The sequence below is a fragment of the Vicia villosa genome, linkage group LG5, assembly GCF_029867415.1.
Source record: "Vicia villosa cultivar HV-30 ecotype Madison, WI linkage group LG5, Vvil1.0, whole genome shotgun sequence".
Lineage (NCBI taxonomy): Eukaryota > Viridiplantae > Streptophyta > Magnoliopsida > Fabales > Fabaceae > Vicia > Vicia villosa.
The window spans coordinates 81357415-81372010 of record NC_081184.1 but is presented as its reverse complement, the minus strand read 5'-3'; the positions used below and the strand labels follow the sequence as shown (position 1 = coordinate 81372010).

General features: G+C 33.9%; 1 protein-coding gene across 1 annotated transcript; it reads right to left on the bottom strand.

Annotated features, from left to right (window-relative positions):
* Positions 1 to 2476: 2476 nt before the first annotated feature.
* LOC131601785 (replication factor C subunit 1) lies at positions 2477 to 11574 on the bottom strand. The gene is made up of 22 exons (XM_058873680.1): positions 11438 to 11574; positions 11183 to 11302; positions 10282 to 10851; positions 10133 to 10200; positions 9934 to 10009; positions 9793 to 9854; positions 9506 to 9702; positions 9213 to 9343; positions 8917 to 9105; positions 8710 to 8831; positions 8421 to 8628; positions 6690 to 6743; positions 6351 to 6520; positions 5555 to 5645; positions 4772 to 4953; positions 4640 to 4679; positions 3881 to 4005; positions 3652 to 3724; positions 3462 to 3554; positions 3132 to 3378; positions 2922 to 2975; positions 2477 to 2824 (listed from the first exon to the last, which is right to left on the bottom strand). Exons 1-22 carry the CDS (start codon positions 11438 to 11440, stop codon positions 2691 to 2693), a joined length of 3009 nt encoding a protein of 1002 aa, XP_058729663.1. The 5' UTR covers positions 11441 to 11574; the 3' UTR covers positions 2477 to 2690.
* Between the last annotated feature and the right edge of the window lie 3022 nt (positions 11575 to 14596).

Sequence of the window (14596 nt, the reverse complement as noted above, 5' to 3'; positions counted from 1 at the left end):
GGTGAAGATTGATGATGAAGACATAAATTTACTCTTGCTGAGCTCATTACCCATGTATTTTTAGAAATTTAAGAATGCCCTTATTTACGGTAAATAAATTATTATTACTTTATATGAAGTCCAAACAGCTGTGAGATCCAAAGAGTTTTTAAAGGTGGAAGATTTGAATATTTACAATAGTGGTGAAGACTTGAGTGTATCAAGAGGAGGAAGTGAGCATAGAGGGGTGTCCAAATTAAATAGGTTTGACAAGTCAAGGTTAAAATGCTTTATTTGTCAAATACTCGATCACTTCAAGAAGGATTGTCTTGAGAGGAGGGGCAATGAAAATTTTGTTCAAATTACAATTGGCTCTGATAAGGATAATTATGAGAGTGTTGATGTATTAGTGATGTCGAGTTTGGAGATTTAATAAAGTTATGTCATGGACTCAAGTTACTCTTATCACATGTGTTAAAGAAAAAATATTTTAAGACTTTGAAGCTAGCGCAAGGTGAAGTTGTTTTCCTAGGTGACAATAAGTCTTTCAAGGTTCGTGCTATTGGTATGGTCAGACTTAAAATGTTCAATGATTGTCAGTTTCTTCTTCATAATGTGATGTATGTTCTAGAGCTCAGGAAGAATTTGTTATCCATAAACATGTTTGATGATATAGGCTATTGCACTATCATTTAACATGGATTATTGAAGATTTCGCATAGTGATGTGATCATATCTAAAGGGTCTAAAAATGCATGTGGTCACTAAGTTATGATTGAGTTTTTGGGGTAAGGTTGGTGCCAAGTAGCTTACATGGATGACAAGTGTTCATTTATATGAATAGACTTCCAAACACTTATAAAGGTTTCGAGTGGGAAGACTGTAACCTACTATATTTTGAAGGTTTTCAAAACTTTGTTTATTGATTAAATCAAGCTAATTCAGCTTGAGGAAAAAGTTATGAATTGTGTTTTCAAGGGTATTCCAAGAGGTATGAAGGGTTATTATTTATTGGGAGTGGAACGGGAAGAATCGAAGTTCATAAAATTGCAAATGTATTATTTTCAGTGGGTCACATCACGAGAAGAAAAGTAAAGATTTAAGGATGAAGCTTTTAGAAACCATGGTAAAGAAGTCTTAGTTTGAGGTGGAGGTTTCTACTACAAGTACTAATAGTACTAGAGGAATGATTACATAGGTCTCTGATTACCATTTGACTTGTGATAAGGTAAGGAGAGAGATTGTATCATCTCAAACCGACGGTTGTGTCGACCTTAGTGTAAGAATAAGATTGATTATGCATGTGACCTTGAGTTTTGATGATAACCTTACATGTTATCTTAAAGAACAATTGTGTACTCTAATGGTTCTGTCTAGTGTGTAGCTTTTGCTAAACAGGATAAAGGATCATTTTATTATGTGATGTATATAAGAAATTTGTCAACCAGAATCAATTTTGAGTCACAACCCGGCGGATTTTTAGAGTTGTTATCCAGGAAATTGGGGTGATTTGACGACGCTGGTATAATCGGCAAGATCGCTTCCGGCAAGATCAACAAATAAAGAATGTAATTGCACTTGCTGATGTAGCCGGAGACACCCTTCCAAATCAGTGATAACATCGGTTGCGACTTCCCTCTTGGCATAGGTCTGTAGATTCTACGGAAGTCTCCTTCCAGCAAAGTATCAAAGCAAGATCGCCAACAAAATCAGACCAACGATCATATGTAAATTTATGTTTTAGTTTATTATGTTTCTTCTACATCAATCATCTATTCATAACAATAACAAGAGAAAGTATGTGTTTTTTATAGGATTGTCCCCTACCTTAGCTTGCCTTTATCGAATTGTAATTTGTACCCTATCTTTTAAGTGCTGGATGGAGACAACACTAACGAAAGAGAGAAAAATGGACAGAATTGAGTAAAATGTATAGATGTTTTCAACTTATTCTTCAAAAATATAAAAATATAACTAGATCTGATAAAAATATTTATAAACTATTTTACTACCTCATAAATTTTACCAAAATTTATTTATAAACAATTTTCAACTTATTCTTTAAAAATATAACCAGATTTGATATAAAAATATTTTAATCACATTTTTATCAATATCACATTTTATACACTACACCCCGTATCATCAATACGGAAAACAGTAAAATTTTATATAATATATTTTTTAAAACAAATAAAAAAATTAATTGAAGAATGTCAATATAAAATTATGTAATTAACCAACTTCATAACTTTATTAAGAATATTTTATATTTCATTTAGAGATTATTAATCAATTTCATTACTTCATTAACCATCTGTTTATATTACACTAACCAACTTTCGCATGGATGCTGCTCACGGTCATGACATTCACACCATATTTGTGAATAGTGAATACGGTCTAGGTGTAACGAATGATGTAGATATAGCATTGTTGTTTATAATTATACCATAAAAACTTTCCTCTTAGCTTGTTTTAATTTTATATCACAAGACACAAGGAACCATCTGCATTTTAGAAAAATAGCTAAAAAATGACTAAAAGTGACACATTAGTTCGCAGAATCCGCCCTAGAGAACTTGATAAAAACACAGGTCGAAAATTTAGATAGATCTAACATCAATTACACAAATAGAAGGGGTTAGAAAGGGTTCATATACAACTCTTCCCGAGTAATGTCCCCACAAAAAGGAGCGTTTAATATTTCTTCACCTTTTTCTTTTTGCAGGAGCCTTTGCCGTTGGAGCAACTTTCTGGCCAGATGCTGAAGCACCTTTACCTCTACCACCAGATGCCTTTTTGGCACTACCAGTCCCCTTTAATTCCAATTGTACTTGCATGCCTAGAGACACAAACAGATCAGATACAACTGCATTCCTCTATTTAAAAATAAATCACTAAAAAAATCCAACCAATCAACATGCTAATAGATATCCTACCCTTTGAACTCAAACTTTGAAGTTCTGACTTCAGCTTCTCGCCAGTTGCAGCGCCTTCATATACATCGTGCATCATAAAATAACATATAAGCAATCAATTAATGAAAAGACTAATATAATGTTAGAGAAAGAAAATCATATCGGAGTCTGATGATTAAGGATCTGTTGTTAACTTGTTATATATATGCAGAATAAAAAAACACAACTTACCTGACTCTTCCACGTCAGAGTTCTCTTCTTCACTCTCATCCAGGGCATTGTTACCATCACCTTGTTCCACTCCTTCATCAGCCGGTTCTAATATAGCAGCAATTCTCTTTTTAGGTGCCTTTTTAATTCCAGGAAGAGTAATTAGATCCGCAGCTCGAACCGTCCGAGTTTTGCTTTGCTCTTTGTATGCTTTTGTCAAGGCTGACTTGACGGCAGGCAGAATGCCATCTAGTGGATTAGGATGACCCTGAAGAGTAGAATATCAAAAAATTAATCTGAGGTTGATATCAGTTTGTGGTAAAGAGGCAGCATTAAATATAGTTATGGAACCTTAAATTTTGATAACTCTACTATAGTATCAAAATCTTCCTGACTGATTGAGTATGTATTCATGAACTCCACAACTTGCTCAACAGCTTCAGCCTGATAATTTCCAAAAAAGGCATACATTAATCAACTAAAATTCCACATTTAAACATTTTGTGTGATTGAAAATAACAAGTCATAATGTATTTCCAACCTTAGGAAGGACTTTGAGAGGTTCTGTCAATTTTTTAAGAAGAAGAGTAAGGTATTCCAAGCGAATAGTGTCCCTGCATTGCAATATATTGAGAAATCCAAAATGATTCTATTGGACGATGTTGTAACAAAAATATATGCTTCCTAGAAGTCTACATGACATATAACTTCCAATTCCCTAATAGACAAGCACGAGAAAAAGTGAGGTAAAATATTGTATTTATATTTACCTTCCCGAACTAGATTCGCGAGATGCAAGAATGTGAACATGCAGGTCATCCATAAGTCTCATGTTTTTACCCCTTGTCGAATTCTTCCCCAACCAACCACCAAATCGATTAAAATTTCGTTCTCCCTGCAGAAACAATGCCCGATATGATGCAAAGCTTAAGCAATAATCAGATAAGTTCAATGGAAAAGGCCAGTAGAAACAAATGTCCCTTAAACGCCTATCACATATGACTATTAAGATTCATGAATACTTATATATCTAACCAAGTATTTAGACCAGGGAATGCAACCAAACTGAAAGTAAAATATCTTCCTTACTCCTACTAATCCCACGGGTATGACTTAAATATAAGAACATATTGTTAAAATATATGGAAATTATATAATCACAACATTATTCATGAAATATGTTATCTTAGATTATCACTAAGAATCCGTTTCCATATTTTCTTATTTTCATGATTTGCTTCCATATTTAATTAGGAGTTAAAAATGTAGTATTAGTAAATTCTATGTCAATAATAATAACATAAAGCACATCACATTACTAACACTACAATTTTCTTTTTTTGGGCATTGCTTTCTCCTCACTTCATACCAAGAAGGAACCCAATAACATGAATACTATATTTAATTTAAGGACAGTGGATAAATAACATGACATTTACTAAAACCATAAGCCCGAAAGTGAAAAAATGAAGGGGTCGGAGAAGAAATTATATATGGCAATAACTCGAGCAGGATAAATTGTTTTTTACCTGTTCAAGTACTTCCCTTGATCCATGTAACAAAGAAGCACTGAAACAATGATAAAGAGAAAAGATGAACTGGATAGAGAAAATTTTACTAAAGAAATGGTTATTTTCAAGAGCAGTGACAAGGCTACATACGGAAGTATACATGATGCCAGAGAACTAGTTTGAGAGAGCTGCCACTGTCGATATCTGCGAATCTGTACGTTCACTATATCGCCATCAGCAATAGACTCGGCAGCGCGGGCAATAAGCTGCATGCGTTTTATACCATTGTCATCCTTGCCAGCTGAGCTTGGTCTATAATTAATATAATTTTCCTGCCATATAGTGTCAAAAGAAAAACATATGAGGAATATTTGAAATATTCACCAAGTTCATAATATTAAGGCAAACAGGGCTATCCAGCAAAAAAAAAGTAAATTGCTAATATGAAATCAACAAAAGATATTTTCAACTAGCAAATTGTTCCACGTAAATGAAAATTTCTCACCACTTCCAACCCTGAGGTGCGGTTGCATTAGCAAACGCACAGGCCCAAAAAATTTATAACTTTAACCTTGAAGAAATTCATGAATAAGAAGATTATGCAAGGACCAGTTTATAAAATGGCAACCAATTCCAAAATATAATAGTTGGCATGTAAAATGGTGTTAATTTCAGGTTAATTATAACTAAATTTAAGTTCAATCAACCATTGTGTGATTTTTATTTATAAGATATGTGGTTAAATGCAGACATATATGGCTAAATTGGTTATAAGATAGAAGCCAAATTATTTAGACTATCAAAGTTGAATGAGGTTGCAAGAGATGGAATAAAACACTGGACTGCTAATAAGTATAAATTCCAGTACATAATTGGGCAGAAAAGATAACCCAAAACAAAACAAGCATACGAAATTGGAAATGATTAGAGAACCTGGATAAGTAGAGGAACAAGATCAGGGTCACTCATGCTAAGAGTAATCCTCTCGTCCATTCTCATCTTTCCAGCATTGAAATTAAAAAGCCTACAAGACAAGAAAAGAATCATAAATTTTATAAGGATTCTATACATGAACCAAAAAGCCTACCCAGAATGACAACTGTTGTTAACTGGAACAAAAGATAGTGAAACCAAACCATATTTTATAAGGATTTTATACATGAAATAAAACCCTACTTTATTTACACGTGGCCACGTCAATTGAGCCCTTACCTTCACGCACTTTTACTTACCTTGTAATATTATTTATATTACTATTACTTGAACTTGAAAGTCTAGACAGCCTCCAATTGAGGCTATGAACAAAAGTTATCTAAAAACCCAGCTATGATTAGGCAATATTTGACACTAAATCTAAATCTGCAAGAATAAAATTCATTCTATCCCCTCCTATAAGCACAATGGAACTGCAATGTTATGAATGAAAGCATGAAATATTCATTCAATTTATATAAATATATCCTCATCAGTCATCCTTATTTTTACTAGCATATATCAGAGCAATCTGATTGCGTGATTTGACAGACATTAGGGGTGTGGCCACTGAAAAAGGTTAATAAAATGCAACAGTTTTAATAGAGAAGAAAAATAGAAAGTCAAACAAGTAATCACAAATATTGAGAATACAGAAATACACTAATGCAGGCCAACAAGAAAATAGAATTAAGAGTATGACAATGAAGCATGGTTTAAGATTTTAAGTGCAGCACTTAGATGATATATGTCATACTTATCAACAGCTGTGAATGGTGAAATGTCTTCATCTTTCGCATTGCTAAGTAAGCGCTGCTTGATATCATCATAGTTGATAACTGACATGGAGAGGCCCATATATTGTAACTGGTTTAGTGCCATTCGCATATCTCCATTAACTCTTTCCGCTAATTCCTCAAGAGCAATCTAAAACAAACATGGTGAATGATTCAAAAAAGTACTTTATTCAATATTAACTTGCAAAAAATTGAGAAGGATATCAGTGATTCAAAGTAAATGTGTACCCTCATAGCCCACAAAATCAAGTAGAGTAAAACTCTCCAAGATATAAGATGAACTATGTTGCAAAAATCACCTCATTAACTTGAAGCCTTTCAGCCTTTGCAACCTCCATAAACTTCTTAGCCATCTGATATAAATAAAAGTTTAAGTTATAAGCTACCACACCTCAGCATGTTTGTTTTAACATGTAAAGCTACAAGTTGTATACATGCTAGAGTAAGCAGGTTTGATAAAAAAAAACTTAACTATACACTCATATATGATAGACCATATGTCATTGAGTAGCAACGAAAGTTGCTTCCATGAGGATGTAGCCAAAAAAATTACTCAGAAATAAAAATTTAAGTTATAAGCTACCACACCTCAGCATGTTTGTTTTAACATGTAAAGCTACAAGTTGTATACATGCTAGAGTAAGCAGGTTTGATAAAAAACAAAAAAACTTAACTATACACTCATATATGATATAGACCATATGTCATTGAGTAGCAACGAAAGTTGCTTCCATGAGGATGTAGCCAAAAAAATTACTCAGAAATACACCCCATCTTTTATTAGGGGGCAGAGTGAAAACAGTGGGATAGAGACTAGGTTACTTTCTCTAAATAAGATTTACTAATTTTATCTAGATTCACTTAAGGGTAACAGACAGCCAAACTAAGTCATCATTGGTAAAAAAAACTCGAGATCATACACAACACTAGAATATTAGAGATTAAGCAAGGTTGTCAAGAACGGGATCTTGCATAAGATTGGGAGGGGATAGTATGATCGTAAAACATAAGATCATAATTAAGACCGTAAGATTCTATTCAATTATTTTTGTAAGATCAGGAGGGGGTAGCAAGATTGTAAAACATATGATCGTAACAAAAATCGAAAGATATTGCTATAACGAAAAAAATAATACTATATATTTGAAGTTTTTTACATGATATTTTGGTAAGCTAGTGTATTTTTACATGATATTTTGGCAAGCAAGTGTATTAGTGGGAAAATGGCCTCCGAACCGTAATTGTCGCGCCTCGACATCTTGTCATTCTTCTTGACTTGTAATGGTGGTGATCGGAAAACGGTCAATTGTGGCCGGAACTGGCCAAGATCGCACATAATCAATGGTTTTATGATTTATTTATTTTCGCAATTTGGCTATAACACAGGATTCTACTTAAGATCAGAATCGTTGGGAGTGAGTGGGATTGCAAAATTGTTAAGATTTTAAGATCTAGATCGTGATTTTGACAACCTTGGATTCAGGAAAGTAACACATTAGACTTGCCCAAAGTGGGAACACCAAAACCATAAGACAGAGAGATACATGGAAGTAAATAAATGTTCAAGTTTATGACATTCAAGAACTGAGCAAATTCAATTAATAGAAATAAAACACAAGTAAAAATGTTCTTGTTCCATAGTCAAGTAACATAAAGTGGCCATGAAAGAGAGGATAGTTATCAAAAGGACATGTTAGAAATCAAATACTAGCTTTGATGAGAAACTGTATTTTGATATCCTATTATTCGGTAATAAACAACAATCATTTGTTCAAGTAACTGGCAAAGTCCAGTCGATTATGCATAACATAAAATAACCATAAAAATTGGCAGGGGAGCACCCCTAATGTCTGTACAAGCAAGGGATCCCTGTTGTTTTTACATGTTAAATAAACAGAACTTGAACAAATCCATGTGATTCGGATGAAAAGAGAGAAACAAAGGGATCTAATATAAATGAATGATGGTTTTAAATTTACACAATAAAAGAGAAACAATGACATCTAGCAAGAAAGACATGCAAGAAAAACCTGTTGCTTTGTAGGCTTCCGGTAACTAAGAAGCAAACAGTAGTTCACTAGGCTTTTTAATTTCTGGCTATAACGATCATTGCAAATGCAAATAATGGGAATTTTTGATATCTTGATGCTAGCAATAAGATCAGCAACACCACCCCTATCACCAGCTGACATCCCATCAACCTCGTCCATAATGAGCACAGTTTTGGACTGCTTTGGCCTGGAATTTACACTTAAAGAATCATGACAATGTGTATATTATGGACTCACTAACTACTTATTATGATAATGAATGACCAACCTATTCATATTAGTGCCAAGGGCCTCATTCGTCACAAGTTCCTTGATAGAATTTGAATTACTTCCGCTAATTCCTTTTTCAATTTTGCTATCAGCTTTTCCTCGGCTATCACTAGCATTTACCTTCAATACAACCATGGACGTGAGAGGAAAATACGGTGGAAAAAAAACCTTTGCCATGTATGCATTTAATAAGAAATGTCACCACCTCTATGGCCAGGAAACCCAGCTCCTGACACACCAGCTTTGCTGATGTTGTTTTGCCTATACCGGGGGTTCCACTTAACAAGACAGCCTTTTTGGAAGTAGAGTCATTCTGCTTTTTTCCTTTTTTATTACCACCTGTGTTAGAAAATTGCTCGTGCCAACCTTTTAACCAATTTCGAAGCTGTAAAACCTGTAAACCATTACATCTAAGGTAAGGGCAAATGATGGTCCATATCCTAGTATACATATGAAAAAAATTAACCACCGAAATATGGTAATGAGGACAAGTTATTATACAAGTGACTGATTCCCTATGATATCCTTTGGATTTGTAGGTCGATGTTTCTCTGTCCACATCACATTAGACTGAACAGTAGCAGCTTTCTTTGGCTTGGCTTGGTTGGCAGGTGAGCATGAAGACAAAGAGGCTGCATTTGTGATAAAGAAATGCAACTCAGAATATAAATAAATGAACACCCTTTGATAGCAACCACTTTACTTTAGGAGCTACTTCTAACTCATCAATACACACGGGAAATCAAAGGACAATACAAGTAATGTAAAATGACAACACACTTTATAGGGTTTACCCTTTGTTTCTGCTTTCAGAGGAATTTTTGAAGGGGATGGCACTGCAACAGCCTTAGTTTCAACTTTCAGAGGAACTTTTGACGGGGATGGCACTGCCTTATTCAGAGATTTCTTGCTTTCCTCTTGCTTAGGAGCTTTTGCAGGTTTTGATGCCCGGATCAAATCAAACAATCCATCCTCTGTGAGGAATGAAGTTCTATATAAAGAGAAGCATGTGTCAGCAAAATATGGAAACCTTTTTAACCTACCTAGAAATATTTAAAAGTATAAATATAAGAATGCCAACCCTAGCTCTTTAGCTTTTTCAGACTTCCTTCCCCCAATATCTTCGTCACATAACAAATAAGTCTGCAAACAAAAGATGGTTATTGCATAGTGATTAAGTAAATTTAATTGCAATTTAATAAATAAAAAAGCATTATATAACTGTTTTCTTGCTGATTGATCCAGTGACACGGCCACCATGGCGTTTAATCAAATCTTCGGCTTCTTCTCGTTCCAAACTATAATTATACAAAAGAAAAAATATATAAAGACTGAATAGAGTAAAAATGACATGAAATAAGTGATAACCTAAATACTGTACATACATGTAAAGATGTTCAAATCTAGGTTTATGTGAATACCTGTCTAGTGTTCCACTTATTACAAACGTTAAACCAGCCAAACAGTTAGGAGCACCTTCAGGGACTTCCTGACAAATGAGAGAAATTTCAGTGCATTGACAGAAAATAGTTCTAATTGATAGATCCACAGATAATTAACAAGTTTTAACCTTTTCTCCCTTGTGTGGTGGATCTTTTCTTTCACCAAAATTCATGAATCCACCCCTACCACCTCCTCGGCCCCTCCCACCAGATGCTGGCGTTGAGGCTCCTCTTCCACCACGACCCCTTCCACCAGATTTAGCACCATTTTTCTCATCATCTTCATCACTTTCTTCCAAATCTGCAGATTTCTTGGCAGTTCCCCTACCACCCCCTCGGCCTCTCCCACCAGTTGTTTGTGTCGACGCTCCTCTTCCACCACGACCCCTACCACCAGATTTTATCGGAGACACATTTTTCTCATCGTCTTCATCACTTTCATCCAAATCTACAGGTTTCTGGGGAATCCCCCTACCTGAACCACTCTTCAACTTCTTAGTAGGAGTTGAACCAACTAACTTCTTTTTATTAGTTGCCAGAACAGTGTCATCTCCATCATCTTCATTACTATCATTCATATTCTTTCTTTTAGCCGGAAGTGCCTGTGTTTCTTCAATCTCATCCTTCGGCTTTGATTTGTCCGTATCAAAATATTTGCTAGTTTTCCTTCTGCCCGAACTTGTTTGACCTTCAGGTACCTACAAAAGGACATTTTTCCTCTTTACACTCACAAATTTTCATATATTAAAATACAAATAAGTCCTAAGCGCTATGGCTCAATAATTAACATGCAAACAAACCTATACACAATAGAAAATGTGCAATGCAAAACATGTCAACAAAAAATAATCTCGCATTTTCTTCAAATTTCACAAGTTGTTCATTCATGCATCTAACAATAGAATCTACGAATTCCGAAGCGAAATCAGTGTTTTAACTTCACATACATGTTGCATTTAGGGTTTAAGAAAAAACTCATCAAAGTGAATTACTAAAAACAAGTATATCGAAGAGCGTAAGAGCACTAACCGTTTTCTCCGGTTCAGGTTTAACCGGAGAAGGTTTCGGTGGATTGGAGGGTTTGGAGTTACCGGCGGCGGCATTGTTGGTTTTTTCATGTGATTTCATGAACCACTTCCGTATATCACTCTGTCATTCGAAAATTTAAAGATAAATAATAATAAAAAGAAACATTAGGTAAGAAATTGAAAGAGGATAATCGATTGTTGTTGAAAAGAGAATAAAAGGAGAAAGGGAGAAGATGAAGGAAGAACCCTAACATACCATTTGTGCGTTGAGGCGGGAGAACAGAAAGAAACTTTGTTCGAGCTGTGAGTGTGATGTAAGCGAAAGTGAAAACCTGAATCTTGCTCTCTAATATTACTATTTTTTTTGGGTTAAAATATATATTACTATTATATTTTTGACAAATGTTTTTTTTATTGAATACAACATGCTTTCTAATATTATTATTCTTGTTTAAATATTTTTTTCTTCCATGCAAAATGGAAACTTCTAAGTTTTCTTCTTTCAAAACATGTAAGTTTAGTCTTTATTCTTTTTTTCAAGTTTTATAAAAAATTTAAATTGTTTTAATTTCATTGTTAACATTTATTTTTTTAATAGTTTTATTATAATTTATTTTGAGTTGGTAAAAGATCTACCGAGATCGACCCAATAATTTGATAAAATTTAGATGAAGTATTTCAATGCCTGACAAACCAATGTACCTCCAATGTAAAGCACAACACTAGAACACGATATCGCTTGCATCTGTGTTTTTGATGAATTTAATGTCAATAACAAAGTATAAAACAAAAAAAGAATAAAGAACAAGGGAGAAGAAGAGCACAAGAATTGGTTATAACTGTTATTCTTTTACTTTCTATTAGAAAACAAGATTACAAGTTTACAAGAATAACAAATAACCTCTCTCACCCTAAATTAGGATTTGCAGTATGTAATGATGAGAGACTAGTATGCTATTTATAATAAAACTTAACATACTAACTAATGGGCTTTTCCCACAAGGCTCATTACACAAGCTAACTTAACAAATTAGGGTTTAAACACTAAAACCTAATTTAACATGCTAACAACCCTAGCATCTTCGACACCTGCATGCTAGATTCATCTTCGACTACAACATGCACATTTCGACACCAGCATGTGAACAACCTTCGACTTCATGCTTAACTCTAGGGGTGCTCAAAACCAAACCAACCCAATAGAAAACCGCAAACCAAACCAAACCAAACCGAAACCGCAAAAAACCGCATTTGGTTCGGATTAGTTTGGGTCATTTTTTAACAAAACCGCACGGTTCGGTTCGGTTTGCGGTTTGTATTTTGTAAACCAAACCAAACCGAATCAAACCGCATTATGTTACAACCTAAATTTTACTTAACTCACATCCAACCCAAAACTAAACCTATTATACATTAGCCTTATGAATACGAACAATTTTCTCATCCTTACACATATAATTTTAGTCTCAATCTTCTCAAATCTCTAATAACATTATTTCACCTTCTTTGCTACATACATATTTCCTCTTCTTCTATAATTTTTACTCTCTTATATTCTTTCTTTTTCACCTTCTCATTTTTATGTAAATGTTTTGTATTTTAATTTCATTTTTATCGTACATCTTCTTCTCAAATCTCTCAACACTTTTTCTTTTTCACCTTCGCTAATCTTTCGTCTCTTCTATTTTTTTGTTTCATTATAATAATTTTATATTGTTTTATGCTATTATTTTATGTTTAATATTCCACTTTTGTCTAATTTAATTTTTACATATTACATGGAAAATTGTTGTCAAAATATGACGAGTTTTGTTGTTATTTGTTAGTGTATGAATGTCTAAATATAAAATTATGTTGTCATATATATGTGTATGTATGGCTCAATAAAATATTTGTAAAAAATCGAACCAACCGAACCGAACCAAACCGCATTAGTTTGGTTTGGTTTGGTTCGGATTTTTTTTAAAAGTCAACCGAACCAAACCAAACCGCACTATTTTTTCTCTTACGTTTCGGATGATTTTTTTTGTCAAAACCGCCCAAACCGCACCGCGAACACCCCTACTTAACTCTGTCGAACCAAGAAGCTACCCTTTAACCATACTAGAGTTCGATCCAATATCTCACAAGTGAGATTCAGAGTCACCCTCAGGTATCACTCTCATAAACATTTGCATAGTTTCACCTCTCTCAAACACTAATTTGGATATTAGAATGTTAACCTTGCAGATACATTTCCTCCTCTGATCATCATGATATCTTTAAAAGGTGATTTTCAATCGTTTTCTTTGAGAAACTTAGAGAGTCAAAGGGAAAAATTCTTAGGATTGAAGATTAAGAATTTGAAGACCTTTAGAGGTATATAGGGGATTGGAAAATACTTATAATTTGAGATTATGTAATTTATATATTGAGGGTGTGAGAGATTGGAAATTAATTTGAAAAAAAATATAGTGTGTTCTTAAGAAATTAAAAGGATGTTTTCTCGTAGATCATGTGTAATCTCTTGTAACAAGTTTTGGAATATACTAAATTGGAGAATTTCTCCCTCTCTATCTATCTCTCTGAGTATGTCGGTTTGATCAAACTGGATAAACAAATTATATGTGTACTCATATTTTATCCATTTTCTTATCGTGTGGATTTGCTAGCACACTTTTGTGTGTACATTAATTTTGTGTGAGGTCATTTATTTTGGATATCATCATTCTTTATCCCATGCATCAGAAGTTCTTAGTGTAACGTCCAGAAATTTAATTAGTTATTTAATTAAATATTTCGGAGTATTTTCATAATTAATTATTGAAAAGTATTAAAGTTGGGAATTAATCGGTGTATTTATATGAAGTATTATTTAATTGATGGATTGACGATGTTGTGAAAAAATAATATTGGATTATAAATGAGAAATTTATATTGAACTAAGTGTGGTAGTCGTAGTAAATTGGAGGTGTGCTAATAATAGGCCCATTAAAGAGTTTATGAGAAAATATTATTATTTGGTTTATCGGGTTAAAGGAATAAAAGAATAGAAAATTAGGTTTTGTTGGCAGAATAAGGGGTTTGTAGCTTTTGGAAAATAGACCGTGAAACAAAGTTGCAGACAAAGAGGAACAAGAGTTTTGGTGATAGGCACAAGGTTTCGCTGTAGCAAGCTTATAAGAGTGGTGTTGTGGAATCACGAGGAAAAGGTTGGAAGCTGCGACAAAGCTAGGAGATCGACCGGAAAATTATAGAGAGACCGTAAATCCAAGGTAAGTGTGGGGTTCAATCTCTATAACCGGGTATATGATAGACCGTAATTTGTCGGGGTAGTTCGTATATATTAGTAGGTAATTATGGTTGGTTTGTTTTGTTGAAATTATGTCGAATGCATAGATTTGCATGTACGGTTGAATAAGTAGTATTTGTTCCG